The sequence below is a fragment of the Vidua chalybeata genome, chromosome 39 (assembly GCF_026979565.1).
Source record: "Vidua chalybeata isolate OUT-0048 chromosome 39, bVidCha1 merged haplotype, whole genome shotgun sequence".
Lineage (NCBI taxonomy): Eukaryota > Metazoa > Chordata > Aves > Passeriformes > Viduidae > Vidua > Vidua chalybeata.
Window position 1 is genome coordinate 63,270 of NC_071568.1, and position 25,995 is coordinate 89,264.

The 25,995-nt window shown below is 55.0% G+C and overlaps 3 protein-coding genes across 6 annotated transcripts in view; all 3 read left to right on the forward strand.

Annotated features, from left to right (window-relative positions):
• The window catches only part of XRCC1 (X-ray repair cross complementing 1), an 18,304-nt gene extending 15,345 nt beyond the window's left edge, over positions 1 to 2,959 (forward strand). Inside the window, exons 13-16 of the mRNA XM_053968682.1 lie at positions 1,271 to 1,353; positions 1,457 to 1,547; positions 2,579 to 2,654; positions 2,741 to 2,959. Of these exons, the coding sequence (XP_053824657.1) occupies positions 1,271 to 1,353; positions 1,457 to 1,547; positions 2,579 to 2,654; positions 2,741 to 2,866 (376 nt within the window). The 3' untranslated portion in view covers positions 2,867 to 2,959. The remainder of the gene's footprint in view (positions 1 to 1,270; positions 1,354 to 1,456; positions 1,548 to 2,578; positions 2,655 to 2,740) is intronic.
• Positions 2,960 to 3,617: 658 nt separating this feature from the next.
• ETHE1 (ETHE1 persulfide dioxygenase) lies at positions 3,618 to 15,052 on the forward strand. Of its 2 annotated transcripts, XM_053968661.1 has the most exons (7): positions 3,622 to 3,781; positions 5,643 to 5,787; positions 8,130 to 8,275; positions 11,417 to 11,546; positions 13,241 to 13,330; positions 13,977 to 14,093; positions 14,868 to 15,052. In XM_053968661.1, exons 1-7 carry the CDS (start codon positions 3,674 to 3,676, stop codon positions 14,915 to 14,917), a joined length of 786 nt encoding a protein of 261 aa, XP_053824636.1. In that variant the 5' UTR covers positions 3,622 to 3,673; the 3' UTR covers positions 14,918 to 15,052. The 2 variants fall into 2 exon arrangements, with proteins under 2 accessions (XP_053824637.1, XP_053824636.1); XM_053968662.1 differs by lacking the exon at positions 13,241 to 13,330 and having other exon boundaries at positions 3,618 to 3,781.
• Positions 15,053 to 15,125: 73 nt separating this feature from the next.
• Positions 15,126 to 23,372, forward strand: PHLDB3 (pleckstrin homology like domain family B member 3). Of its 3 annotated transcripts, none has more exons than XM_053968657.1 (11): positions 15,126 to 15,355; positions 16,230 to 16,268; positions 16,676 to 16,807; positions 17,318 to 17,425; positions 18,527 to 18,629; positions 19,771 to 19,807; positions 21,313 to 21,400; positions 21,833 to 21,949; positions 22,481 to 22,658; positions 23,034 to 23,119; positions 23,237 to 23,372. In XM_053968657.1, exons 1-11 carry the CDS (start codon positions 15,305 to 15,307, stop codon positions 23,369 to 23,371), a joined length of 1,074 nt encoding a protein of 357 aa, XP_053824632.1. In that variant the 5' UTR covers positions 15,126 to 15,304; the 3' UTR covers position 23,372. The 3 variants fall into 3 exon arrangements, with proteins under 3 accessions (XP_053824632.1, XP_053824633.1, XP_053824635.1); XM_053968658.1 differs by having other exon boundaries at positions 21,322 to 21,400; XM_053968660.1 differs by having other exon boundaries at positions 17,333 to 17,425.
• The last annotated feature ends 2,623 nt before the right edge of the window (positions 23,373 to 25,995 follow it).

The window sequence follows — 25,995 nt, forward strand, 5'->3', positions numbered from 1 at the left end:
GGATAGGAGCACACCTGGGCACACCTGGCGGGGATAGGAGCACACCTGGGGTACACCTAGGGGGGATAGAAACACATCTGGGGGTACCTGGGCACACCTGGAGGGCATAGGAGCACACCTGGAGGGGCACCTGGGCACACCTGGATAGGATAGGAGCACACCTGGGTGCACCTGGGGGCACTTGGGCACACCTGGGGGGGGATGGAAACACACTTGGCACACCTGAGCACACACCTGGGTGGATCTGGGCGTGTCAGAGGGAGGGGAGGAGGCTGAGCTGCGGGCCGTGAGTGCACCTGGGCACACCTGGGGGTACCTGGGAGGGATAGGAGCACACCTGGGCACACCTGAATACACCTGGAAGCATCTGGGGGGAATAGGAACACACCTGGGGGCACCTGGGGCGGGACCTGGGCACATTTAGGGGTACCTGGGGGGACCATGCACACCTGTGGGCACACCTGGACATACCCTGGGACACGCCCTAGTAGGCCACACCCACCTGGGGACACACCTTGTTAGGCCATGCCCCTTTGGTCACACCCCCAGGTGGGTGTGGCTCCACCTCTGCCCCTCCCCCCAGGTACCTCTTGGATGGCCCCGCCTCCTCCAGCAGCGACGGGGAGGGGCCGGATGATGCCCCGCCCCCTTCGCGCCCATCCCCCAAGGTGAAGAAAGGGGCGGGGCCAACTCACCTGGACACACCTGGGACCCCTCCCCCCACAGCGCCGGCCACGCCCCCTGAGTCAGGTGACAGCGACGGCCAATCAGAAGAGTGAGTTTGGGTGGAGGGGGCGGAGCCACACCTGTGGTGGGTGTGGCCACATCTTAAGAGGGTGTGGTCATGTCTGAGGTGGGTGTGGCTATGCGATGTGGGTGGGGCCAAAATGGGTGTGGTTGCATATTAAGTGGGTGTGGCCAAACTGGGGTGGGTGTGGTCATAAATGGGTGTGGCTCTTTCTTAAAAGGGCGTGGCCATACCTGAGATGGGCGTGGTCCTACCTGAGGCAGGTGTTATGTCACATGGAATGGGCGTGGCCATTCTTGGGTGGGTGGGGTCACACCTGAGGTGGGTGTGGCCACATCTGAGGCATGTGTGGCATCACCCGAGATGGGCGTGGCCTTCACCTGGTAGGGGGCGTGGTCATGCATAGCATGGGTGTGGCACACCTTAAAAGGGCAAGGTCCTATCTTAAGTGGGCGTGGCCACACCAGAGGCGGGCGTGGCCACACCTGAGGTGGGCGTGGCCACACCTGTCCCCTCCCCCAGCTCCGACCCCTACGGCGGCTCCACCGAGGAGAACAGCGAGGACGAGGAGGGGGAGGGGGAGCCCATCCCCCCCTGCCCGGTGCGTGCCCCTCCCCCCCCCCCCCCCCCCCAGAGCCCCTCCCCCCCCTCCCCAGGCTCTGACCCCTCCCCCCCCCCCCCCCTCCGGGGGCCGCCCCTCCCCCGCAGATTTTTTTGAGGACAAAAAGTTCTTTTTGCACGGCGACTTCCCCGAGGGGGAGGGGCGGCGGCTGCGGCGCTTCGTGGTGGCGTTCGGAGGGTGAGAGAAACTGGGAGGGACTGGGATAAACTGGGAGGGACTGGGATGGACTGGGATAAACTGGGAGGGATTGGGATGGACTGGGAGGGACTGGGATAAACTGGGAGGGACTGGGAGGGGACTGGGATAAACTGGGAGGGATTGGGATGGACTGGGAGGGACTGGGAGGCGATTGGGATAAACTGGGAGGGAACTGAGAGCAACTGGGAGAGACTGGGAAGGAACTGGAATAAAGTGGGAGAGACTGGGAGGGACTGGGACAGACTGGGAGGGACTGGGATAAACTGGGAGGGATTGGAAGGGACTGGGAGGCGATTGGGATAAACTGGGAGGGGATTGGGATAAACTGGGAGGGACTGGGAGCAACTGGGAGGGGATTGGGATGGACTGGGAGGGATTGGGATAAACTGGGAGGGAACTGAGAGCAACTGGGAGGGAACTGGGATGAACTGGGAGGGGACTGGGATAAACTGGGAGGGACTGGGAGGGGATTGGCAGGAACTGGGATGGACTGGGAGGGGACTGGGAGGGACTGGGATAAACTGGGAGGGACTGGGAGAGAGTGGGACGGAACTGAGATGGACTGGGATGAACTGGGAGGGGATTGGGAGGAACTGGGATGAACTGGGAGAGACTGGGAGTGAATGGGATGGACTGGGAGGGACTGGGATAAACTGGGAGGGGATTGGGAGGGACTGGGAGCTCAAACTGGTCCATACTGGTTTGTATTGGTCCTTAGTGGTGCACACAAGTTTGTTCTAGTCCATGCCAGTTTGTACTGGTTTATACTGGTCCATACTGGCCCATACTGGTCCATACTGGTTCATACTGGTTTATACTGGTCTATACTGGTCTGTACTGGTCCATACTGGTTCATACTGGTCCATAACAGTCTATACTGGTCCATACTGGTTCATACTGGTTTATACTGGTCTATACTGGTCTGTACTGGTCCATACTGGTTCATACTGGTTTATACTGGTCTGTGCTGGTTTATACTGGTCCATACTGGTTTATACTGGTGCCCGCAGCTCCCTGGCTCCCTCATTGGACGACTCGGTGACGCACGTGGTGACATCACAGGACTGGGACCCCGCCTTCCAGGAGGTGTGGCCTAAAGGGAAAAAGGGGCGTGGCTTTTCCATGCCCCGCCCCCTTTTCCATTAACCCTAAGCTCCGCCCCCACCCGCCAGGCGCTGAAGCTCCGCCCCTCGCTGGTTTTCGTGCGTCCCCATTGGCTGCTGCTCTGCGGGGAGCGGCAACGCCCCCTGCCGGCCCAGCCCTTCCTCGTGACGTCAGCGATGACGTCATCAGCGTAACAGCGACGTCGTCGGCGCGGGCACGCCCCCTTTCCCCTGGCCACGCCCCCCCCTCCGTTCCTGTAAAATAAAGAGATTTTGGGTAGAAATTGATTAATGGAGTTCATTGATTAATTAATTAATGAGGGTGGGGTGGAGGGGGCGGAGCTTTAAAGGGGGCGGGGTTTTAGAGATGTGGGCGTGGCCTCCTTAAAGGGGGTTTGGCTGTTGAATAAATTGATGTGAAAATTAATTTTTATTAAAAGATTAAAGGTGGGAATGGAGGATAAAAACATTAAAAGGTAAATTTTATAAAGTAAATATTATAAAAAAAAGTTTTAAAAGAAATATAATAAATAAGATTTAAATTAGGTTGTGAAACTTAATTATATTAAAAAAAATTATAAAATAAGGGCCTTTATAAATGCTATAAAAATTATTTTATAAAATTATATTATTGTTATAAACAAACATATTTAAACTATTTTTGTGCAAAGAAACATAAAATATTTGCAAATAAACATATAAACAAACATAATAACAAATACATACAAATACAAAAACTATAAATTCGTGCGTTAAAAACTAAATTATTTTATCTTTATTTCTTTTACTTTATTCTTATTTATTTCCTTTGCTTTATATTAAAAAATAGAAATATTTCAATATTTTTAGAAATAGAAAAAATCACCCCTCAGGCGTTGCCCTTTTAAGCCGGGCCCCCCCCCTCCCTTTCACGCCGTTGCCCTTTTAAGCCGTTCCCGCCTCTTTAAGCCCCGCCCCTTCCCTCTTAAAGCGGCCGCGGCGCTGTCGGGCCCCACAGCCGCCATGTCGCTGCTCCGCCGGCTCCGCGCTGTCGCCGCTGTCGCCGCTGTCGCGACAGGACGAGGCCTCGCGACAGCGGCGGGGGAGGGGCGGCAGCTGCTGCTGCGGCAGGTGGGGGAGGGGAGGGGAGGGGGAAAGGGAGGGGTTGTGAGGGGGGTGGGGGAGGGGCGGAAGGAAGGGAGGGGGGAGGGGTTTTTATGAGGAGATTTTGGGTTTTTTTGGCGATTTTGGGGTTTTTTTTGAGGAGATTTTGGGATTTTTTGAGGAAATTCTGAGGAGATTTTGGGGATTTTTTGAGGAATTTTTTGGTTGTTTTTTTTTTTCCGAGGAGATTTTTGGGGTTTTATGAGGAAATTTTGGTTGTTTTTTTTTTTTTTTTAAAGGAAATTGTGGGGTTTTTTCGAGGAAATGTTGAGATTTTGCAGATTTTTGAAGAGATTTTGAGGAGATTTTTTGTGGTTTTGAGAAGATTTTGGGATTTTTTGAGGAGATTTTTGGGTTTTTATGAGGAGATTTTGGGGATTTTTATGAGGAGATTTTGGGTTTTTTTGAGGAAATTTTGAGATTTTACAGATTTTTGAAGAGTTTTTGAGGAGATTTTGGGGTTTTTTGGCGATTTTGGGTTTTTTTTAGGAGATTTTTGGGGTTTCATGAGGAAATTTTGGGGGTTTTACTTTGAGGAAATGGGATTTTTTTGAGGAAATTTTGGGGTTTTTTGGCGATTTTGGGTTTTTTTTGAGGAGATTTTTGGGTTTTTATGAGGAGATTTTGGGGGTTTTCCTTTGAAGAAATGGTGGGATTTTTCTGAGAGAATTTTGAAGAGATTTTGGGGTTTTTTGAGGAGATTTTGGGGATTTTTGAGGAGATTTTTGGGTTTTTATGAGGAGATTTTGGGGGTTTTCCTTTGAGGACATGGTGGGATTTTTTTGAGGAAATTTTGAGGAGATTTTGGGGTTTGTGAGGTGATTTTTGGGTTTTTTTGAGGTGATTTTGGGGTTTTTGAGGAGATTTTTGGGTTTATGAGGAAATATTGGCTTGGTTTTATTTTATTTTGAGGAAATTTTGAAATTTTGCAGATTTTTGAAGAGTTTTTGAAAAGATTTTGGGATTTTTTTAGGAGATTTTCGGGTTTTTATGAGGAGATTTTGGGGGTTTTCCTTTGAGGACATGGTGGGATTTTTTTGAGGAAATTTTGAGGCGATTTAGGGAGGTTTTTTTTAGGAATTTTTGGGGTTTTTGAGGCGATTTTGGGATTTTTTGAGGAGATTTTTGGGTTTATGAGGAAATACTGGTGGTTTTTTTGTTTTTTTTTTTTTTAGGAAATTTTGAGGAGATTTGGGGGTTTTTGAGGTGATTTTGGGGTTTTTATGAGGAAACTTTGGGGTTTTACTTTGAGGAAATGGTGGGAAATTTTGAGATTTTGCAGGTTTTTGAAGAGATTTTGAGGAGATTTTTGAGTTTTTGAGGAGATTTTTGGGGTTTTTTGAGGAGATTTGGGGGTTTTTGAGGAGATTTTTGGGTTTTTATGAGGAAATTTTGGGTTTTTCCTTTGAGGAAATTGTGGGATTTTTTGGGGTATTTTTGGGGTTTTTTTGAGGAGATTTTTGGGTATTTTCCTGGGTTTTTTTTTCAGACGTTTTCAGGCAATTCTGAGGCATTTTTTTTCAGGACATTTTGGGGTATTTTTGGGGTTATTTTGAGGAGATTTTGGGGTATTTTCCAGGTTTATTTTGTGGATGTTTTCAGGTGATTCTGAGGCATTTTTTCCGGATATTTCGGGGTATTTTGGGGGGGGTTTTGAGGAGATTTTGGGGTGGGTTCTGGGGTATTTTTGAGATTTTGGGGTGGGTTTTGGGGTATTTTCTGGGTGTTTTTTTTGCAGACGTTTTCAGGATGTTTCCAGGCGATTCTGAGGCATTTTTTTTTCAGGACATTTTGGGGTATTTTTGGGGGTTGTTTTTCTCACTCCCAGCTCTTCGAGGCCTCCTCCTGCACCTACACCTACCTGCTGGCGGACGCGAGCACCGGCGACGCCGTCATCATCGACCCCGTGCTGGAGACGGTGCCCCGGGACCTGCGGCTGCTGCGGGAGCTCGGCCTCACCCTGCGCTACGCCGGTGCGCCCCGAGGCCCCGCCCACCGGGACACGCCCCTTTAAACCCCGCCCACATGTTGCCTTAAGCCCCTCCCGTTCACCTACAAAGCCACACCCACAATGCTGTTACGCTTTAAGCCCCGCCCACAGCACCACGCCCTGTTAAACCACACCTATGCACTGCTTTAAGCCCCGCCCACAGCGACACGCCCATTTAAACCCCGCCCACACGTTTATTTAAGCCTCTTCCGTTCATCTACAAAGCCACACCCACAATGCTGTGTCGCTTTAAGCCCCGCCCACGGTACCACACCCATTTAAGTCCCACCCATCTGTTGATTTAAGCCCCTCCCATTCACCTACAAAGCCACACCCACAATGCTGTGTAACTTTAAGCCCCGCCCACAGCACCACGCCCTGTTAAACCACACCTATGCACTGCTTTAAGCCCCGCCCACAGCGACACGCCCATTTAAACCCCGCCCACACGTTTATTTAAGCCTCTTCCGTTCATCTACAAAGCCACACCCACAATGCTGTGTCGCTTTAAGCCCCGCCCACGGTACCACACCCATTTAAGCCCCACCCATCTGTTGATTTAAGCCCCTCCCATTCACCTACAAAGCCACACCCACAATGCTGTGATGCTTTAAGCCCCGCCCACAGCACCACGCCCTGTTAAAACACACCCATGTGCCCTCTTAAGCTCCGCCCATTGTGCCACACCCATTTAAGCCCCACCCATCTGTTGATTTAAGCCCCTCCCATTCATCGACAAAGCCACACCCACAATGCTGTGTCGCTTTAAGCCCCGCCCACAACACCACGCCCTGTTAAAACACACCCATGTGCCCTCTTAAGCTCCGCCCATTGTGCCACACCCCTTTAAGCCCCACCCATCTGTTAATTTAAGCCCCTCCCGTTCATCTACAAAGCCACACCCACAATGCTGTGTCGCTTTAAGCTCCGCCCACAGCACCACGCCCTGTTAAACCACACCCATGTGCTGATTTAAACCCCACCCACAGCGTCACGCCCTTTTAAACCCCGCCCACATGTTGCCTTAAGCCCCTCCCATTCACCTACAAAGCCACACCCACAATGCTGTGTAACTTTAAGCCCCGCCCACAGCACCACGCCCTGTTAAACCACACCCATGTGCCATTTTCAGTCCCGCCCACCGTACCACACCCATTTAAGCCCCACCTATCTGTTGATTTAAGCCCCTCCCATTCATCTAAAAAGCCACACCCACAATGCTGTGTCGCTTTAAGCCCCGCCCACAGCACCACGCCCTGTTAAACCACACCCATGTGCTGATTTAAGCCCCACCCACAGGGACACGCCCCTTTAAACCCCGCCCACACGTTGCATTAAGCCCCTCCTGTTCATCTACAAAGCCACACCCACAATGCTGTGACGCTTTAAGCTCCGCCCACAGCATCACGCCCTTTTATACCCCGCCCACATGTTGCCTTAAGCCCCTCCCATTCACCTACAAAGCCACACCCACAATGCTGTGTCACTTTAAGCTCCGCCCACAGCACCACGCCCTGTTAAAACACACCCATGTGCTGCTTTAAGCCCCACCCACAGTGCCACGCCCAACTAAACCCCACCCACCTGTCGCTTTTAGCCCCGCCCATCAGCCCAATGAAACTCCTCCCACTGGGAGTTACTGGGATGTACTGGGAGGGCACTGGGAGTTACTGGGAGGGCACTGGGAGTTACTGGGATGTACTGGGAGTTACTGGGATGGAACTGGGAGCGGAGTGGAGAGCACTGGGAGCTACTGGGAGTTACTGGGAGCTACTGGGACTTACTGGGAGTGGACTGGAGAGCACTGGGAGCTTACTGGGAGTTACTGGGAGAGTACTGGGAGGCCACTGGGACCTACTGGGATTTACTGGGAGAGGACTGGAGAGCACTGGGAGCTACTGGGAGTTACTGGGATGTACTGGGAGTTACTGGGAGGACACTGGGAGCTACTGGGAGTTACTGGGATGTACTGGGAGTTACTGGGGGGGTACTGGGACTTACTGGGAGCTACTGGGACTTACTGGGAGCTACTGGGACTTACTGGGAGTGGACTGGAGAGCACTGGGAGCTTACTGGGAGTTACTGGGGGGGGTACTGGGATGTCCTGGGAGTTACTGGGAGAGTACTGGGAGGCCACTGGGAGCTACTGGGACCTACTGGGACTTACTGGGAGAGGACTGGAGAGCACTGGGAGCTACTGGGAGTTACTGGGATGTACTGGGAGGGCACTGGGAGTTACCGGTGGGTTGCCGATGACGTCACCTGACCCCCCCATGACGTCACCTGACCCCCCCCCGATGACGTCACACCCCCCCCCCCCCGCAGCCAACACCCACTGCCACGCGGATCACGTGACCGGCTCGGGCGCCCTGCGCCGCGCCCTGGGCTGCCGCAGCGCCATCGGCCGCGAGAGCGGCGCCCGCGCCGACCTGCGCCTGCGCGACGGCGACCTGCTGCGCTTCGGGGCCTTCGTGAGCGCCCCGCCCCGGCCACGCCCTGCCACGCCCTGCCCCCACACTGCCACGCCCATCCCACACCCTGATCTGCCCATCCCCCACACTGCCACGCCCATCCCACACCCTGATCTGCCCGTCCCCCACACTGCCACACCCTGCCACACCCATCCCACACCCTCATCTGCCCATCCCCCACACTGCCACACCCTGCCACACCCTGATCTGCCCATCCCCCACCCCGACAAAGGGGCTCCAGCTGCGCTTCGGGGCCTTCGTGAGCGCCCCGCCCCGGCCACGCCCTGCCACGCCCTGCCCCCACGCTGCCACGCCCATCCCACACCCTGATCTGCCCATCCCCCACCCTGCCACGCCCATCCCACACCCTGATCTGCCCGTCCCCCACACTGCCACACCCTGCCACACCCATCCCACACCCTCATCTGCCCATCCCCCACACTGCCACACCCTGCCACACCCTGATCTGCCCATCCCCCACCCCGACAAAGGGGCTCCAGCTGCGCTTCGGGGCCTTCGTGAGCGCCCCGCCCCGGCCACGCCCTGCCACGCCCTGCCCCCACGCTGCCACGCCCATCCCACACCCTGATCTGCCCGTCCCCCACGCCGCCACGCCCATCCCCCACACTGCCACGCCCATCCCCCACACTGCCACGCCCATCCCACACCCTGATCTGCCCATCCCCCACACCGCCACGCCCATCCCCCACCCTGATCTGCCCATCCCCCACGCTGCCACGCCCATCCCCCACACTTATCTGCCCATCCCCCACACTGCCACGCCCATCCCACACCCTGATCTGCCCATCCCCCACACTGCCACGCCCGTCCCCCACACCGCCACGCCCATCCCACACCCTGATCTGCCCATCCCCCACACTGCCACACCCTGCCACACCCATCCCACACCCTCATCTGCCCATCCCCCACACTGCCACACCCTGCCACACCCTGATCTGCCCATCCCCCACACTGCCACACCCTGCCACACCCATCCCACACCCTGATCTGCCCATCCCCCACACTGCCACACCCTGCCACGCCCATCCCACACCCTGATCTGCCCGTCCCCCACGCTGCCACGCCCTGCCACACCCATCCCACACCCTGATCTGCCCATCCCCCACGCTGCCACGCCCATCCCACACCCTGATCTGCCCATCCCCCACGCTGCCACGCCCTGCCACACCCATCCCACACCCTGATCTGCCCATCCCCCACACTGCCACGCCCATCCCACACCCTGATCTGCCCATCCCCCACGCTGCCACGCCCATCCCACACCCTGATCTGCCCATCCCCCACCCCGACAAAGGGGCTCCAGCTGCGCTTCGGGGCCTTCGTGAGCGCCCCGCCCCGGCCACGCCCTGCCACGCCCTGCCCCCACACTGCCACGCCCATCCCACACCCTGATCTGCCCATCCCCCACACTGCCACGCCCATCCCCCACCCTGACAAAGGGGCTCCAGGTGCTCTTCGGGGCCTTCGTGAGCGCCCCCCCCCCGGCCCCGCCCTGACCACACCCTGTCCCGCCCATCCCCCACACTGCCCTGCCCATCCCCCACACTGCCACACCCTGCCACACCCATCCCACACCCTGATCTGCCCATCCCCCACACTGCCACGCCCATCCCCCACCCTGACAAAGGGGCTCCTGCTGCGCTTCGGGGCCTTCGTGAGCGCCCCGCCCCGGCCACGCCCTGACCACACCCTGCCACGCCCATCCCCCACACTGCCACACCCTGCCCCGCCCATCCCACACCCTGATCTGCCCACCCCCCACACTGCCACGCCCATCCCCCACCCTGATCTGCCCATCCCCCACCCTGACAAAGGGGCTCCAGCTGCGCTTCGGGGCCTTCGTGAGCGCCCCGCCCCGGCCACGCCCTGCCACGCCCTGCCCCCTCACTGCCACGCCCATCCCACACACTGCCCTGCCCATCCCCCACACCAATAACCCTGGAGGAGGGGCTTCTGGAAAGGGGGAGGGGCTTCTGGGAAGGGGGAGGGGCTTCTGGAATGGGTCTCAGACCCCATTTTTGGGGTCCCTGACCTATCTTTGGGTGGGTTTTGGGGTCCCCTGGGTGGGTTTTGGGGTCCCCAATCCCATTTTTGGGATCCCCGATCCCATTTTTGGTGTCCCAGATCCTATTTTTGGGGTATTTTGGGGTCCCCGGGGGGGTTTTGGGGTCCCTGATCCCATTTTTGGGGTCCCATATCCCATTTTTGGGGTATTTTGGGGTCCCTAATCCCATTTTCAGGCTTCCCGATCCCGTTTTCGGGGTCCCTGGGGGGTTTCGGGGTCCCTAATCCCATTTTCGGGCTTCCCGATCCCATTTTCGGGTCCCTGGGGGGTTTTTGGGGTCCTCGATCACATTTTTGGGGTATTTTGGGGTCCCTGGGGGTTTTTGGGGTCCCCAATCCCGTTTTCGGGGTCCCCGATCCCATTTTCAGGGTCCCTGGGGGTTTTTGGAGTCTCGGATCCCATTTTTGGGGTCCCCGATCCCGTTTTCGGGGTCCCTGGGGGGTTTTTGGGCTCCCTGATCCCATTTTTGGGGTCCCCAATCGCATTTTGGGGGTCCCTGGGGGGTTTTTGTTGTCCTCGATCCCATTTTGGGGGTCCCTGGGGGGTTTTTGGTGTCCTCGATCCCATTTCTGGGGGTCCCTGGGAGGGTTTTGGGGTCCTGGATCCCATTTTCGGGGTCCCTGGGGGGTTTTGGGGTCCCTAATCCCATTTTCGGGGTCCTGGATCCCATTTTCGGGGTCCCTGGGGGGCTTTTGGGGTCCCTAATCCCATTTTCGGGGTCCCTGGGGGGTTTTCGGGGTCCCCGATCCCGCTTTTGGGGGTCCCTGGGGGGTTTTCGGGGTCCCCGATCCCGTTTTTGGGGGTCCCTGGGGGGTTTTTGGGGTCCCGGATCCCGTTTTCGGGGTCTCGGATCCCATTTTCGGGGTCTCTGGGGGGTTTCGGGGTCCCTAATCCCATTTTCGGGGTCCCGGATCCCATTTTCGGGGTCCCTGGGGGGTTTTGGGGTCCCCGATCCCATTTTCGGGGTCCCCGATCCCGTTTTTGGGGGTCCCTGGGGGTTTTTGGGGTTCCCGATCCCGTTTTCGGGGGTCCCTGACCCGTTTTTTGGGTGCCAGGCGCTGCGGGTGGTGCCCACCCCCGGGCACACCCCCGGCTGCGTCACCTTCGTGCTGGACGACGCCTCCATGGCCTTCACCGGGGACGCGCTGCTGGTGCGGGGCTGCGGCAGGACCGACTTCCAGCAGGGTAACTGGGAGCACTGGGAGCACTGGGAGCGACTGGGAGGGGGTTAAAGGGGGGTTTGGGGTCACTGGTTTATACTGGGAGGGACTGGGAGGGAGTTAAAGGGGGATTTGGGGTTACTGGTTTATACTGGAAGGGACTGTGGAAGGGTTAAAGGGGGGTTTGGGGTTACTGGTTTATACTGGGAGGGACTGGGAAAGGGTTAAAGGGGGATTTGGGGTGACTGGTTTATACTGGGAGCGACTGGGAGGGGGTTAAAGGGGGATTTGGGGTTATTGGTTTATACTGGGAAGGGACTGGGAAAGGGCTAAAGGAGGATTTGGGGTGACTGGTTTATACTGGGAGGGACTGGGAGGGGATTTGGGGTGACTGGTTTATACTGGGAGGAGATTGGAGGGGATTGGGAGTCACTGGGCTGAACTGGGCTATACTGGGCTGAACTGGGAGGGCACTGGGAATCACTGGGAGGGCACTGGGCTATACTGGGCTATACTGGGCTGAACTGGGAGGGCACTGGGCTATACTGGGCTATACTGGGCTGAACTGGGAGGGCACTGGGCTATACTGGGCTATACTGGGCTGAACTGGGAGGGCACTGGGCTATACTGGGCTATACTGGGCTGAACTGGGAGGGCACTGGCAGGCCCTGGGAGGGCACTGGGCTATACTGGGCTTATACTGGGCTGAACTCGGAGGGCAATGGGAGTCACTGGAAGGGCACTGGGAGTCACTGGAAGGGCACTGGGAGTCACTGGAAGGGCACTGGGCTGAACTGGGCTATACTGGGTTGAACTGGGAGGGCACTGGGCTATACTGGGCTATACTGGGCTGAACTGGGAGGGCACTGGGCTGAACTGGGCTATACTGGGCTGAACTGGGAGGGCACTGGCAGGCCCTGGGAGGGCACTGGGCTATACTGGGCTTATACTGGGCTGAACTGGGAGGGCACTGGGCTATACTGGGCTTATACTGGGCTGAACTGGGAGGGCACTGGGCTATACTGGGGTGAACTGGGAGGGCACTGGAGTCACTGGAAGGGCACTGGGCTGAACTGGGCTATACTGGGTTGAACTGGGAGGGCACTGGGCTATACTGGGCTTATACTGGGCTGAACTGGGAGGGCACTGGGCTATACTGGGGTGAACTGGGAGGGCACTGGGAGTCACTGGAAGGGCACTGGGCTGAACTGGGCTATACTGGGTTGAACTGGGAGGGCACTGGGCTATACTGGGCTGAACTGGGAGGGCACTGGCAGGCCCTGGGAGGGCACTGGGCTATACTGGGCTGAACTCGGAGGGCAATGGGAGTCACTGGAAGGGCACTGGGAGTCACTGGAAGGGCACTGGGCTGAACTGGGCTATACTGGGCTGAACTGGGAGGGCACTGGGCTATACTGGGTTGAACTGGGAGGGCACTGGGCTATACTGGGTTGAACTGGGAGGGCACTGGGCTATACTGGGCTGAACTGGGAGGGCACCGCTTGGTCTCAGGAGCTTTCTCCGTGCCCGCTCTCCATGGCGACCGCGGCGTCGCCGTTACCATGGCGACAGCGCCGCCGGCTCCCCCCCCCCCCCCGGTCTCCATGGCGACGGTGCCCGGTCTCCATGGCGACGGTCGCCGTGGAGGCCGCGGCGTCGCCGTTACCATGGCGACGGTCTCCATGGTGACGGCGGCCACGCCCCCCCCCGCCCCCGCAGGCTGCGCGCGCACCCTGCACCGCTCGGTGCACGAGCGGATCTTCAGCCTGCCCGAGAGCTGCCGCGTGTACCCCGGGCACGACTACCAGGGTGGGGGCGTGGCCAAGGGTGGGCGGGGCCTAGGGTGGGCGGGGACAAGGGGGGGAGGGGCTGAGGGGAAAGGGTGGGGGGGAGGAGGTAAAAGGGGGGAGGGGGAGTGGGATGAAGGGAGGGGGTGGGGGAGGGGTTAAAAGGGGTGGGGGAGGGGTAAAGGGGTGGGGCTAAAGGGGGAGGGGCTGTGGGAGGGGCTGAGGGGGGGGGAGGGGGGAGGGGGAGGGGGATGGGGGTAAATAGGGTGGGGGAGGGGCTAAAAGGGAGAGGGAAAATTGGGGAGGGGCTAAAGGGGGTGGGGGAGGGGAACGGGGGGGAGGGGAGGAAGCTAGGGGTCACTCAGGGGTCACTCAGGGGTCACTCAGGGTCACTCAGGGGTCAGCGGTCACTCAGGGGTCACTTAGGGTCACTCAGGGGTCACTCAGGAGTCACTCATTGGTCACTCAGGGTCACTCAGGGGTCACTCAGTGGTCACTCAGTGGTCACTCGGGGTCACTCAGTGGTCACTCAGGGTCACTCAGTGGTCACTCAGGGTCACTCAGGGGTCACTCAGTGGTCACTCAGGGTCACTCAGGGGTCACTCATGGGTCACTCAGTGGTCACTCAGGGTCACTCAGGTGTCCTGACCCCTCCCCTCCCCCCCCAGGCCACACCATGTCCACGGTGGGGGAGGAGCGGCGCCACAACCCCCGCCTGACGCTCGGCGCCGACGAATTCGTGGCGCTGATGGAGGGGCTGCAGCTGCCCCGCCCCCGCCTCATGGGTGCGACCCCTCCCCCCAACACCCCCCAAATCCCCCCCGACACCCCCAAACCGCCCCGACCCCCAAATCCTCCGAAATCCCAAAAAATCCCCCCCAAAAAAAGCACCTGAAACTCCCAAAATCCTCCCAAAAATCCACCTAAAACCCCCCAAAATCCTCCCAAAAAATCCAACTGAAACTCCCAAAATCCCCCCAAAAAATCCCCCAAAAAAGCACCTGAACCCCCAAAATCCCCCAAAAATCTCCCAAAAATCCAACTGAAACCCCCAAAATCCCCCCAAAAAATCTCCCAAAAACTCCACTTGGAACTTCCAAAATCCCCCAAAAATCTCCCAAAAAATCCACCTGAAACTCCCAAAACCCCCCCAAAAATCCCCCCAAAAAATCCACCTGAAACTCCCAAAATCCCCCCAAAAATCCACCTGAAACCCTCAAAATCCCCCGAAAAATCTCCCAAAAATCCACCTGAAACCCCCAGAATCCCCCCAAAAATCTCCCAAAAAAGCCACCTGAGCCCCCGAAATCCCCCCAAAAAATCTCCCAAAAAATCCACCTGAAACTCCCAAAATCCCCCCAAAAATCTGCCTATTATCCCCCCCAAAGCCCCCTCGATACCCCCAAGCCACCCAAAATCCTCCCAAATCCCCCCCAAAATCCACCTGAACCCCCAAAACTCCCCAAAAATCCCCCCAAAAATTCACCTGAGCCCCAAAACCCCCCTGAACCTCCCAAAATTCCCCAAAATCCCCCCCAAAATTCCCCTTTTCCCATCAGACGTCGCCATCCCGGCCAATCTGCGCTGCGGGATCCAGGACGAGCCTTAGCCACGCCCCGAAACCGCGAAACCACGCCCATTTTTTTTGTGCCGAAGCCACGCCCTCCAACAGGCGCGCCGCGCGTGGCCCCGCCCCCTTTTTTTTTCTCCCCCCCCACCAATAAAAAAGCGGCTCCAGAACGAGGCCGGCGTGGGCGTGGCTTTTACCAAGCATGGGGGGGGCGTGGCCCCGAGCGTGGGAAAAGGGGGCGTGGCCGCTTCCCACGGTGCGCGGCGGGGAAGCCCCGCCCCCACCCACCCCAGGTGTGCGCGATGACGTCACGGCGGCGCGGCCCCGCCCCCCCACGGCCAGGTGCGCGCGCTCGGAGTCGGGGGGCGCCGGGGGAGGGGGAGGGGAGGCCGGACCCGCCCCTCCCCCCCAGCTCCGGAGCGTCCCATGGTGCACCGCGGCGGGGGGGACAGCCCCCCCTCCCCCCCCGGCCCAGGGGTGAGACTGGGATGGGACTGGTTTATACTGGGAGGGAACTGGGAGGGACTGGGAGCCCCCAGAATTGAACTGGGAACCCCTAAAGTTTAACTGGTTTATACTGGGAGGGACTGGGGGGAACTGGGGTGGGACTGGTTTATACTGGGAGGGACTGGGAGGGGCTGGGAAAGGGTTAAATGGGGATTTGGGGTGACTGGTTTGTACTGGGAGGGACTGGGAGGGACTGGGAACCCCCAAAATTGAACTGGGATGGACTGGGAGGGAACTGGTTTATACTGGGAGGGACTGGGAGCCCCTAAAATTGAACTGGTTTATACTGGGAGGGAACTGGGAACCCCTGAAATCAAACTGGGAGGGACTGGGGGGAACTGGGAGGGGACTGGGATGGGACTGGGAAAGGGTTAAAAGAGGGATTTGGGGTGACTGGTTTATACTGGGAGGGACTGGGAGGGACTGGGAGCCCCCGAAATTGAACTGGGATGGACTGGGAGGGAACTGGGAGGGGACTGGGAGGGGACTGGGAGAGGACTGGGAGAGGACTGGTTTATACTGGGAGGGACTGGGAATCCCCAAAATTGAACTGGGAGGGACCGGGCCGAACTGGGCTGGACTGGGAGGGAACTGGGAGAGGACTGGTTTATACTGGGAGGGAACTGGGGGGAACTGGGAGCCGCCGGAATTGAACTGGGAAGAGCGAAGAGCAAACTGGGAGGGGACTGGGAGGGGCTGGCAGAGGAGCAGGCCGGACTGGTTTATACTGGGAGGGGCTGGGAGGGGGAAACTGAGGGAGTTACTGGTCTGAACTGGTCTGAACTGGTCTGAACTGGTCTGAACTGGTCTGAACTGGTCTGAACTGGTCTGAACTGGGAGGCAGGACGGGCCCGCGGCGGCGCTGGAGGGGCTGAGGCTGGAGGTGTGCCCCTCCCCCACCCCATTGCCCCTCCCCCACCTCTCATTGCCCCTCCCCCACCCCCATTGCCCCTCCCCCACCCCATAGCCCCTCCCCCACCCCATTGCCCCTCCCCCATAGCCCCTCCCCCATTGCCCCTCCTCCTCCCCCATTGCCCCTCCCCCACCCCCATTGCCCCTCCCCCATTGCCCCTCCCCCATTGCCCCTCCCCCACCCCCATAGCCCCTCCCCCATTGCCCCTCCCCCACCCCATTGCCCCCCAATTGCCCCTCCCCCACTTCACATTGCCCCTCCCCCACCTTTTTACCCCTCCCCCTCCCCCGCCCCTCCCCCACCCCCCGCAGTTTTTGGGGGGGGGGCGGGGCCGTGACGTCACACCCCGCCCCTCCCCCACCCCCCCCACCCCTCAGGACGAACGCCCCCCTAAAGAAGGGGGAGGGGCGGCGATGACGTCAGAGACGATTAGCTCAGAGGCAGTGACGTCAGAGACGATGACGTCAGAGATGATGACGTCACAGGCATCGGTGACGGCGGGGGGGCAGGTGGGGCCCATCCCCCACCTGGGGGGGCGAAATTTGGGGGGAAATTGGGGTGATTTGGCTGATTTTGGCTGATTTTTGGTGATTTTTGGTGAATTTTGCCGATTTTTGCCGATTTTGTCTGATTTTGACTGTCTTGAGGTTATTTTGGCTGTTTTGGGGTCGTTTTGGGCGATTTTGGCCAATTTTGGCTGATCCGCACTCGTTTTGGGGTGATTTTGGCCGATTTTGGTTGTTTTTTGGCCGTTTTTGGCGATCTGAACCTGGTTTGGGGTGATTTTTGTTGTTTTTTGGCCGTTTTTGGCCGATTTTGGCTGATCCCAACCCGTTCTGGGGTGATTTTTGCCAATTTTTGGGTGGTTTTGGGTGTTTTTTGGCCGACTTTGGCTGATCTGAACCTGGTTTGGGGTGATTTTGGTTGTTTTTTTGGCCGATTTTGGGGTGATTTTGGCCGGTTTTGGCCGTTTTTTGTTGTTTTTTTGGCCGTTTTTGGCCGTTTTTGGCTGATCCCAGCCCGTTCTGGCCCAGCTGATGTTCTCCCACTGCACCGACCGGCGCTGGATCCTCCTGGGGCCCCCCTGCGACCCCCCCCGGGTGCTGGCGCTGCGCAGCTCCGTGCAGGTGACCCCTGAGTGACCCCTGAGTGACCCCTGAGTGACCCCTGAGTGACCCCTGAGTGACCCCTGAGTGACCACGGAGTGACCCCTGAGTGACCCCTGAGTGACCCCTGAGTGACCATGAGTGACCCTGAGTGACCCCTGAGTGACCACGGAGTGACCCCTGAGTGACCCCTGAGTGACCCCTGAGTGACCACTGAGTGACCCCTGAGTGACCCTGAGTGACCCCTGAGTGACCCTGAGTGACCAATGAGTGACCACTGAGTGACCCTGAGTGACCCTGAGTGACTCCTGAGTGACCACTGAGTGACCACTGAGTGACCCCTGAGTGACCACTGAGTGACCCCTGAGTGACCCTGAGTGACCAATGAGTGACCCCTGAGTGACCACTGAGTGACCCCTGAGTGACCCCTGAGTGACCACGGAGTGACCCCTGAGTGACCCCTGAGTGACCCCTGAGTGACCAGTGAGTGACCACTGAGTGACCCTGAGTGACCCCTGAGTGACCCTGAGTGACCCCTGAGTGACCCCTGAGTGACCCCTGAGTGACCCCTGAGTGACCAATGAGTGACCCTGAGTGACCCTGAGTGACCCCTGAGTGACCCCTGAGTGACCCCTGAGTGACCCCTGAGTGACCACTGAGTGACCACTGAGTGACCCTGAGTGACCCCTGAGTGACCCCTGAGTGACCACTGAGTGACCCCTGAGTGACCCCTGAGTGACCCCTGAGTGACCCCTGAGTGACCCCTGAGTGACCACTGAGTGACCCTGAGTGACCACAGAGTGACCAATGAGTGACCACGGAGTGACCCCTGAGTGACCCTGAGTGACCCCTGAGTGACCTCTGAGTGACCCTGAGTGACCAATGAGTGACCACTGAGTGACCCCTGAGTGACCCTGAGTGACCCCTGAGTGACCCCTGAGTGACCCTGAGTGACCCCTGAGTGACCACTGACCCTGAGTGACCCCTGAGTGACCCCTGAGTGACCCCTGAGTGACCCTGAGTGACCACTGAGTGACCCTGAGTGACCCCTGAGTGACCCCTGAGTGACCCCTGAGTGACCCTGAGTGACCCCTGAGTGACCCCTGCTGCCCCTCCCCCCAGGGCGCCATTGGCCTCCAGAGGTCCGGGAGCCTCCCCCGGCGCCGCGTGGGGGAGGGGCCGGGACCCCCCCACCCCCCCCGGCCCCGCTCCCAGCACGGCCACGGTGAGGGGGGAGGGGCGGGGTGGGGGAGGGGCTGGGGTGGGGGAGGGGCTGGGGGGCGTTGCAGGGATTTGGGGGGATTTTTTCGGGATTTTTTCGGGATTTTTTTGGGATTTTTTCCGGGGTGTTTTGGGATTTTTTGGGGCATTTTTGGGGATTTTTTTGTGGAATTTTGGGGATTTTTTTGTGGATTTTTTGGGATTTTTTTTGAATTTTTGGGGATTTTTTTGGGGCATTTTTGGGGATTTTTTGGGGTATTTTGGGGGATTTCTTGGGGCATTTTTGGGGATTTTTTGTGGATTTTTTGGGATTTTTTTGTGGAATTTTTGGGGATTTTTTTGGGGTGTTTTGGGATTTTTTGGGGCATTTTTGGGGTTTTTTTGTGGATTTTTTGGGATTTTTTCTGGAATTTTGGGATTTTTTTTGGGAAATTTTTTGGGGATTTTTTTGTGGAATTTTGGGGATTTTTAGGGGGTTTTTTTTTGGGTATTTTTTTGAATTTTTTGGTGGAATTTTTGGGATTTTTTTCTGGAATTTTGGGGATTTTTGGGGGATTTTTTGGGTTTTTTTCCGGGTGTTTTGGGATTTTTTGTGGAATTTTTGGGATTTTTTGTGGAATTTTGGGGGTTTTTTTGTGGAATTTTTTGGGTTTTTTTTGGTGGAATTTTGGGGATTTTTGGGGGGATTTTTTGGGGGATTTTTTTGGGATTTTTTGGGGGTTATTTGGGTGATTTTTTGGGTTTTTTTGGTGACTTTTGGGAGATTTTTTCAGATTTTTTTTATTTTTTTGGAATTTTTGGGGGAATTTTTGGGGAATTATTTTTAATTTTTGGGGAGGATTTTTTGGTGGGGTTTTGAGGATTTTTGAGGATTTTTTGGGACTTTCTGGGATTTTTTTGATTTTTTGGGGGGTGGGGGAATTTTGGGGATATTTTTTTGAGGGGGGGTTGGGGGATTTGGGGGGTTATTTGGTATTTTTAAGTATTTTGGGGGGATTTTGGGGGTCATTTGTGGGATTTTGGGAACTTTTTTGGGGGTTTTGGGGGGGGGGTTGGGATTTTGGGTGATTTTGGGGTTTTGGGGGGGATTTGGGGAATTTTGGGGGGATTTTTTGGGGGGTTTTGGTGCTGATTTGTCCCCCCAGGTGCGCTGGCGCTGCAGCTGGACCCCGAATCGTACAGGTGAGAGGGGCCTGAGCTGGGAGTGACCCTAAAAGTGACCCCAAAAATGACCCTAAAATTGGTCCAAACCTGACCCTAAAATAACCCAAAACTGACCCCAAACTGGCCCTAAAACCACCCTGAAACTGACCCCAAATTGACCCAAAATTGACCCCAAAAATGGCCCAAAACTGACCCAAAACTGACCCTAAAACCCCCAAAAACTGACCCTAAAATTGGTCCAAAACTGATCGAAAATTGATCCTAAAACTGACCCCAAAATTAACCCAAAACTGACCCAAAAAATGACCCTAAATCTGATTCTGAACTGACCCCAAAAATGACCCAAACTGACCCAAAAATAACCCTAAAACTGACCCCAAAAATGACCCCAAACTGACCCAGAACTGACCCCAAAACCACCCTGAAACTGACCCAAAACTGACCCTAAACTGACCGTAAAAATGACCCTAAATCAGATTCTGAACTGACCCAAAAATGGCCCAAACTGACCCAAAAATTACCCTAAAACTGACCCCAAAATTTTTCCTAAACTGACCCTAAACTGACCCAAAAATGACCCAAAAATGACCCTAAAAATGACCCTAAATCTGATTCTGAACTGACCCCAAAACTGACCCAGAAATGACCCAAAAAATGACGCTAAAACCGACCTAAAATTGACCCAAAAATGGCCCAAAACTGACCCAGAACTGACCCTGAACTGACCCCAAAACTGACGCCAAAAATGTCCCAAAACTCACCCTAAAACTGATCCTGATCTGGCCCCAAACTGACCCCAAAAATGACCCAGAAATGACCCAGAAATGACCCTAAAACTGACCCAAAACTGGCCCTAAATTACCCCAAAAATGACCCAAAACTGAACCTGAACTGACCCAAAAATGACCCCAAAAATGACCCAAAAATGACCCAGAAATGACCCAAAAAATGACGCTAAAACCGACCTAATACTGACCCAAAAATGGCCCAAAACTGACCCAGAACTGACCCTGAACTGACCCCAAAACTGACGCCAAAAATGTCCCAAAACTCACCCTAAAACTGATCCTGATCTGGCCCCAAACTGACCCCGAAAATGACCCAAAAATGACCCAAAAATGACCCTAAAACTGACCCAAAACTGGCCCTAAATTACCCCAAAAATGACCCAAAACTGAACCTGAACTGACCCTGAACTGACCCCAAAACTGACCCCAAAAATGTCCCAAAACTCACCCTAAAACTGATCCTGATCTGGCCCCAAACTGACCCCGAAAATGACCCAAAAATGACCCTTAATTACCCCAAAACTGACCCAAAACTGACCCAAAAATGACCCAAAAATGACCCCAAAACTGACCCCAAAACTGACCTAAACTGACCCAGAACTGACCCCAAAAATGACCCGAAATTACCCCCAGTTCCTCCCAGTTGCCCCAAAACCTCTCCCAGTTGCCCCCAGTCCCTCCCAGTTGCCCCCAGTCCCTCCCAGTCCCCCCCAGTTTGCCCGGCTCACCTCCCAGTTTGCCCAGTACGTGTCTCCGACTGGCCCAACTGGAGCTGCGGGTCCGGGAGGCCTTGGCCGAGCGCGAGCGGCTCCTCCGCGCCAGGGTAGGGGGCGTGGCCTCCGCGGGCGTGGCGTGGGTGGGCGTGGTCCGCGGGGTGTGGTCAACGTGGGTGTGGTCCTGGTGGGCGTGGCCTAAAATGAGTTTTTTGGTGATGTAATGCAGTGGTGGGGCGTGGTTTAAATGGTTTGTGGGCGTGACATTGGAGGGTGCGGTCGTGGTGGGCGTGGCATACACGGGTGTGGTCATGGTGGGTGTGGCCTAAAGGGAGGATTTTTTCATTTTAATATTAATATTTAATATTTAATATTAAATTCATGGGGGCATGGTTTAATTTTAGGTGTGGCTTAGCAGGGTGTGGTCTTTGATGGGTGTGGCTTAGTGGGTGTGATCTGTTGTGGGCGTGGTTTTGGTGGGTGTGGGGGCATTGGGGTGTGGTCCAAGGGGGCGTGGCCTCACCACCTCCTCCCCCCCCCAGGAGGCTCGAAAAGCTGCCAAGGCCCCGCCCACCACGGACACACCCATTTCTCATGAGGCCACGCCCTCTCCAGCACAGGACACCCCCCCTGTGGCTCAGGCCACGCCCCCTCCAGAGGTGACCCCGCCTCCTCAAAGATTGGGGGGGGTTTGGGGAGATTTTGGGGGGGGGGGTGGGAAGATTTGGGGGGGGGGTTATGTGGATTTTGGGGAGATTTTGGATGACTTTGGGGAGATTTTGGGGAGATTTTTGGGGGAGGTTTTTGGGAGGATTTTTGGGGAGATTTTGAGGGGATTTCGTGGAGATTTGGGGGAGATTTTGGCCAAATTCATGGGGGGATTTTGGGGGGGATTTGTGGGGAATTTCGTCGATATCTCGGCAGGATTTTGGGGGTCAAAGGCCGCTTCGGGGGGCTCTGCGGGAGATTTTGGCAATTCTCAAGATTCTGGGTGGGATTTTGGGGCACAACCCACAGATTTTGTGGATTTTGTGGCTCCACAGTCAGGAATTTCGGGAATTTGGGGAGGGGGGTTAGGCTCTTTGTGCTCTGGGCTTATTTTGGGGTTCCCTGCTCCAAGCCCCCCAATTTTTTGAGGCATCTAACTCCCTTTTTTTTTTTTTTTTTTTTTTTTTTGGGGGGGGGTCCAGCCCGACCTCCTGTGTGCCCTCCGTGCCCGGGGCCACCGTCCCGAGGCTGTCGGGGGGCTGCGGATTTTGGGGGGGTCCCTGAGGGGTCCCCTCACCAAGATGGGGGGGCGCATCAAGACCTGGCGGCGACGCTGGTTCCACCTGGACCCCCAGAGGAGGGTCCTGGCCTATTATGGGGGTACTGAGGCAGGGGGGATTTTGGGGGTTTTGGGTTTTTTGGGGGGGGGGGGGCTCGGGAGGTCTGTGGGATATTGGGGTCATTACATGGGGGTGGGGGTTGTGGGGGTGAACATTTGGGGGTCTGGGGGGCTTTTGGGGAGATATTGGGGGGCTGTAGGGTCAAGAATGGGGGTACAGGGTGGGTTTGGGGGGGCTGGGGGGGAATATTGGGGTCACTACAAAGGGGTGGGGTGTGGAGGTTGGGGGCTATGGGGTGAATATTTGGGGGTCTGGGGGCTTAAAGGGAAGATTATGGGGGGAATATTGGGGATGGGGGGGAGGGGTCTCGGCGAATTTTGGGGTCTCCTCAACCTTTCCACGTCCCCCTGCCCAGACCAAGCACAGACGAAGCTCAAGGGCGTCATCTACTTCCAAGCCATCGAGGAGGTTTGGTACGACCCCGGGCGCGTGGCCGGAAAGGTGAAAAAAAAAAGAATTTAAAAAAAAAAAAAAAATTCCTTTTGGGATCTCTGGCGTGCGTGGGGGAGGGAGGAAGGGTGGAACCGTCATGGCTGACCCCCAAAAGTGCCTCCCCAGAGCCCCAACCCGCGCCTCACCTTCTGCCTCAAGACCTACGAGCGCCTGTTCTGGCTGGTGGCTCCCAGCGCCGAAGCCTTGAGGATCTGGATGGACGCCGTGCTCACCCTGACCCGCGGCAGCGGCTCCTTCTGAGCCTTTTCCCCTCACGTTTTCCCGCCCTTTTTCCCCTCACATTTTCCCGCCTTTTTCCCCTCACGTTTTCCCGCTCTTTTTCCCCTCACGTTTTCCCGCCCTTTTTCCCCTCACATTTTCCCGCCTTTTTCCCCTCACGTTTTCCCGACCTTTTCCCCCTCACGTTTTCCGGCCCTCTTCTCCCCTCACATTTCCCTTTTCCCCTCATGCTTCCCTTTTCCCCTCACATTTTCCCACCATTTTTTCCCCTCACATTTTCCCGCCCTTTATCCCCTCACATTTTCCCTCCCTTTTCCCCTCACGTTTTCCTGCCCTTTTCCCCCCTCACATTTCCCTTTTCTCCTCATGCTTCCCTTTTTCCCTCACATTTTCCTGCCCTCTCCTCCCCTCACATTTCCATTTTCCCCTCACATTTTCCCACCCTTTTTCCCCCTCACGTTTTCCCGCCTTTTTTCCCCTCAAGTTTTCCCTCGCTTTTCCCCCTCACATTTCCCGGCCTTTTTCCCTCACATTTTCCCGCCTTTTTTCCCCTCACGTTTCCCGCCCTTTTTCCCCTCACGTTTTCCTGCCCTTTTTTCCCCTCACATTTCCCTTTTCCCCTCATGCTTCCCTTTTTCCCTCACGTTTTCCCGCCCTTTTTCCCCTCACATTTTCCCGCCCTTTTTTCCCCCTCACATTTTCCCGCCTTTTTTCCCCCATGTTTTCCCGCCTTTTTTCCCCTCACGTTTTCCCGCCCTTTTTTCCCCTCACGTTTTCCCGCCTTTTTTCCCCCCACGTTTTCCCGCCTTTTTTCCCCCTCACGTTTTCCCGCCCTTTTTCCCCCTCACATTTCCATTTTCCCCTCACATTTTCCTGCCCTTTTTCCCCTCACGTTTTCCTGCCCTTTTTTCCCCTCACATTTCCCTTTTCCCCTCATGCTTCCCTTTTCCCCTTCACGTTTGCCTCCCTTTTTTCCCTCACATTTCCTGCCCTTTTTACCCTCACCTTTCCCTTTCCCCCTCACGTTTCCCAGCCTTTTTCCCTCACATTTTCCCGCCCTTTTTCCCCCTCACATTTCCATTTTCCCCTCACATTTTCCCGCCCTTTTTCCCCTCACGTTTTCCCGCCCTTTTCCCCTCATGTTTTCTCGCCCTTTTTCCCCTCACGTTTTCCCGCCCTTTTTCCCCTCAAGTTTTCCCGCCCTTTCTTCCCCTCATATTTCTCTTTTCACCTCACGTTTCCCGCCCTTTTTCCCTCACATTTTCCCTCCCTTTTTCCCCCTCACATTTCCATTTTCCCCTCACGTTTTCCCGCCCTTTTTCCCCCTCACATTTCCATTTTCCCGCCCTTTTTCCCCTCACATTTTCCCGCTCTTTTTCCCCTCACGTTTTCCCGCCCTTTTTCCCCTCAAGTTTTCCCACCCTTTTTTTCCCTCACATTTTCCTGCCTCTTCTCCTCTCACATTTCCCTTTTCCCTTCACATTTCCCTTTTCCCCTCATGCTTCCCTTTTCCCCTCATATTTTCCTGCCCTTTTTCCCCTCACGTTTCCCGCCCTTTCTCCCCTCACGTTTTCCCGCCATTTTCTCCTCATGTTTTCCCGCCCTTTTTCCCCTCATGTTTTCCCGCCCTTTTTCCCCTCACATTTTCCCGTCCTTTTCCCCCCTCACGTTTCCCGCCCTTTTTTCCCCCCTCATTTCCCGCCTTTTCCCCTCACAATTCCCGCCCCTTGCTGTATTTATTAAAGGTTTTTTGGGACAAAAATCTCCTTTTTTGGTCATTTTGGAGGGTGGAAGTTGTGGGGGAGGGGCTGGCTGAGCCCTAACGAGTTTTTGCTAATGAGGTTCATTAATTACAATTAATAAAATTTAATAGTTTTAAAATTATAATAATGGCAGGTAATTATAGTGGTAATTATGAGCTTAGGGTATTATTAAAATAATAATTATAATGTATATGTTATTCTAATTATTTCTATTTTATTGTTTCATTGCATTGTTTCTATTTTAATTATTGTTTCTAATTTATATTATAAAAATAATTATTATTATTATAAATAAATAGAATTTTAAATATATTTTAAAATAGAATTTAAAATAGAATTTAAAATAGAATTTAAAATAGAATTAAAAGTATAATTTAAAATGTAATTAAAAATAACAATCTATAATTAAAAATATAATTAAAAGTAGAACAAAAAATAGAATGAAAAACAGAATAAAAATATAGTGAAATATGTAGTCGAAAATATAATAATTTAAAGTATAATTTAAATATAATTTAAAATAAATATAAAAATATAAAAATATAATTTAAATAATATAAAAAATATAAATTTAAATAATATTAATAATATAAAAATATCACTATATCTATTAAAATATCACTTAATAGAATTAAAAATGGAACGAGAAAAAAAAACAAAATTTGTAGCGAAAAATATTAAAAATAACAAAAAATACGGCGAAAAATATCTAAAACTTAGCCAAAAACCTTTAAAAAATGCAACAAAAACCGCAGCGAAAAATAATTCCAACCCAATTAAAAACGAACACCTAATTAATCCAAAATTGAACGACTTTTCCCGCCAAATTCCTCTCAAAAATCTCCTTTTTTCCCCCCAAAAAAACGACTCCGTCAGCGCCGC

What these genes read in the sequence shown, in the direction of transcription:
- ETHE1 (XM_053968661.1), top strand. Translation starts at nt 3,674, where the DNA reads ATGTCGCTGCTCCGCCGGCTCCGCGCTGTCGCCGCTGTCGCCGCTGTC. An exon ending in GGCAGCTGCTGCTGCGGCAG is followed by an intron (nt 3,782 to 5,642) that starts GTGGGGGAGGGG and finishes TCTCACTCCCAG; the next exon opens with CTCTTCGAGGCCTCCTCCTG. An exon ending in CAGGACCGACTTCCAGCAGG is followed by an intron (nt 11,547 to 13,240) that starts GTAACTGGGAGC and finishes CCGCCCCCGCAG; the next exon opens with GCTGCGCGCGCACCCTGCAC.
- PHLDB3 (XM_053968657.1), top strand. Translation starts at nt 15,305, where the DNA reads ATGGTGCACCGCGGCGGGGGGGACAGCCCCCCCTCCCCCCCCGGCCCA. An exon ending in CGGTGACGGCGGGGGGGCAG is followed by an intron (nt 16,808 to 17,317) that starts GTGGGGCCCATC and finishes GGCTGATCCCAG; the next exon opens with CCCGTTCTGGCCCAGCTGAT. An exon ending in CTGGACCCCGAATCGTACAG is followed by an intron (nt 19,808 to 21,312) that starts GTGAGAGGGGCC and finishes CTCACCTCCCAG; the next exon opens with TTTGCCCAGTACGTGTCTCC.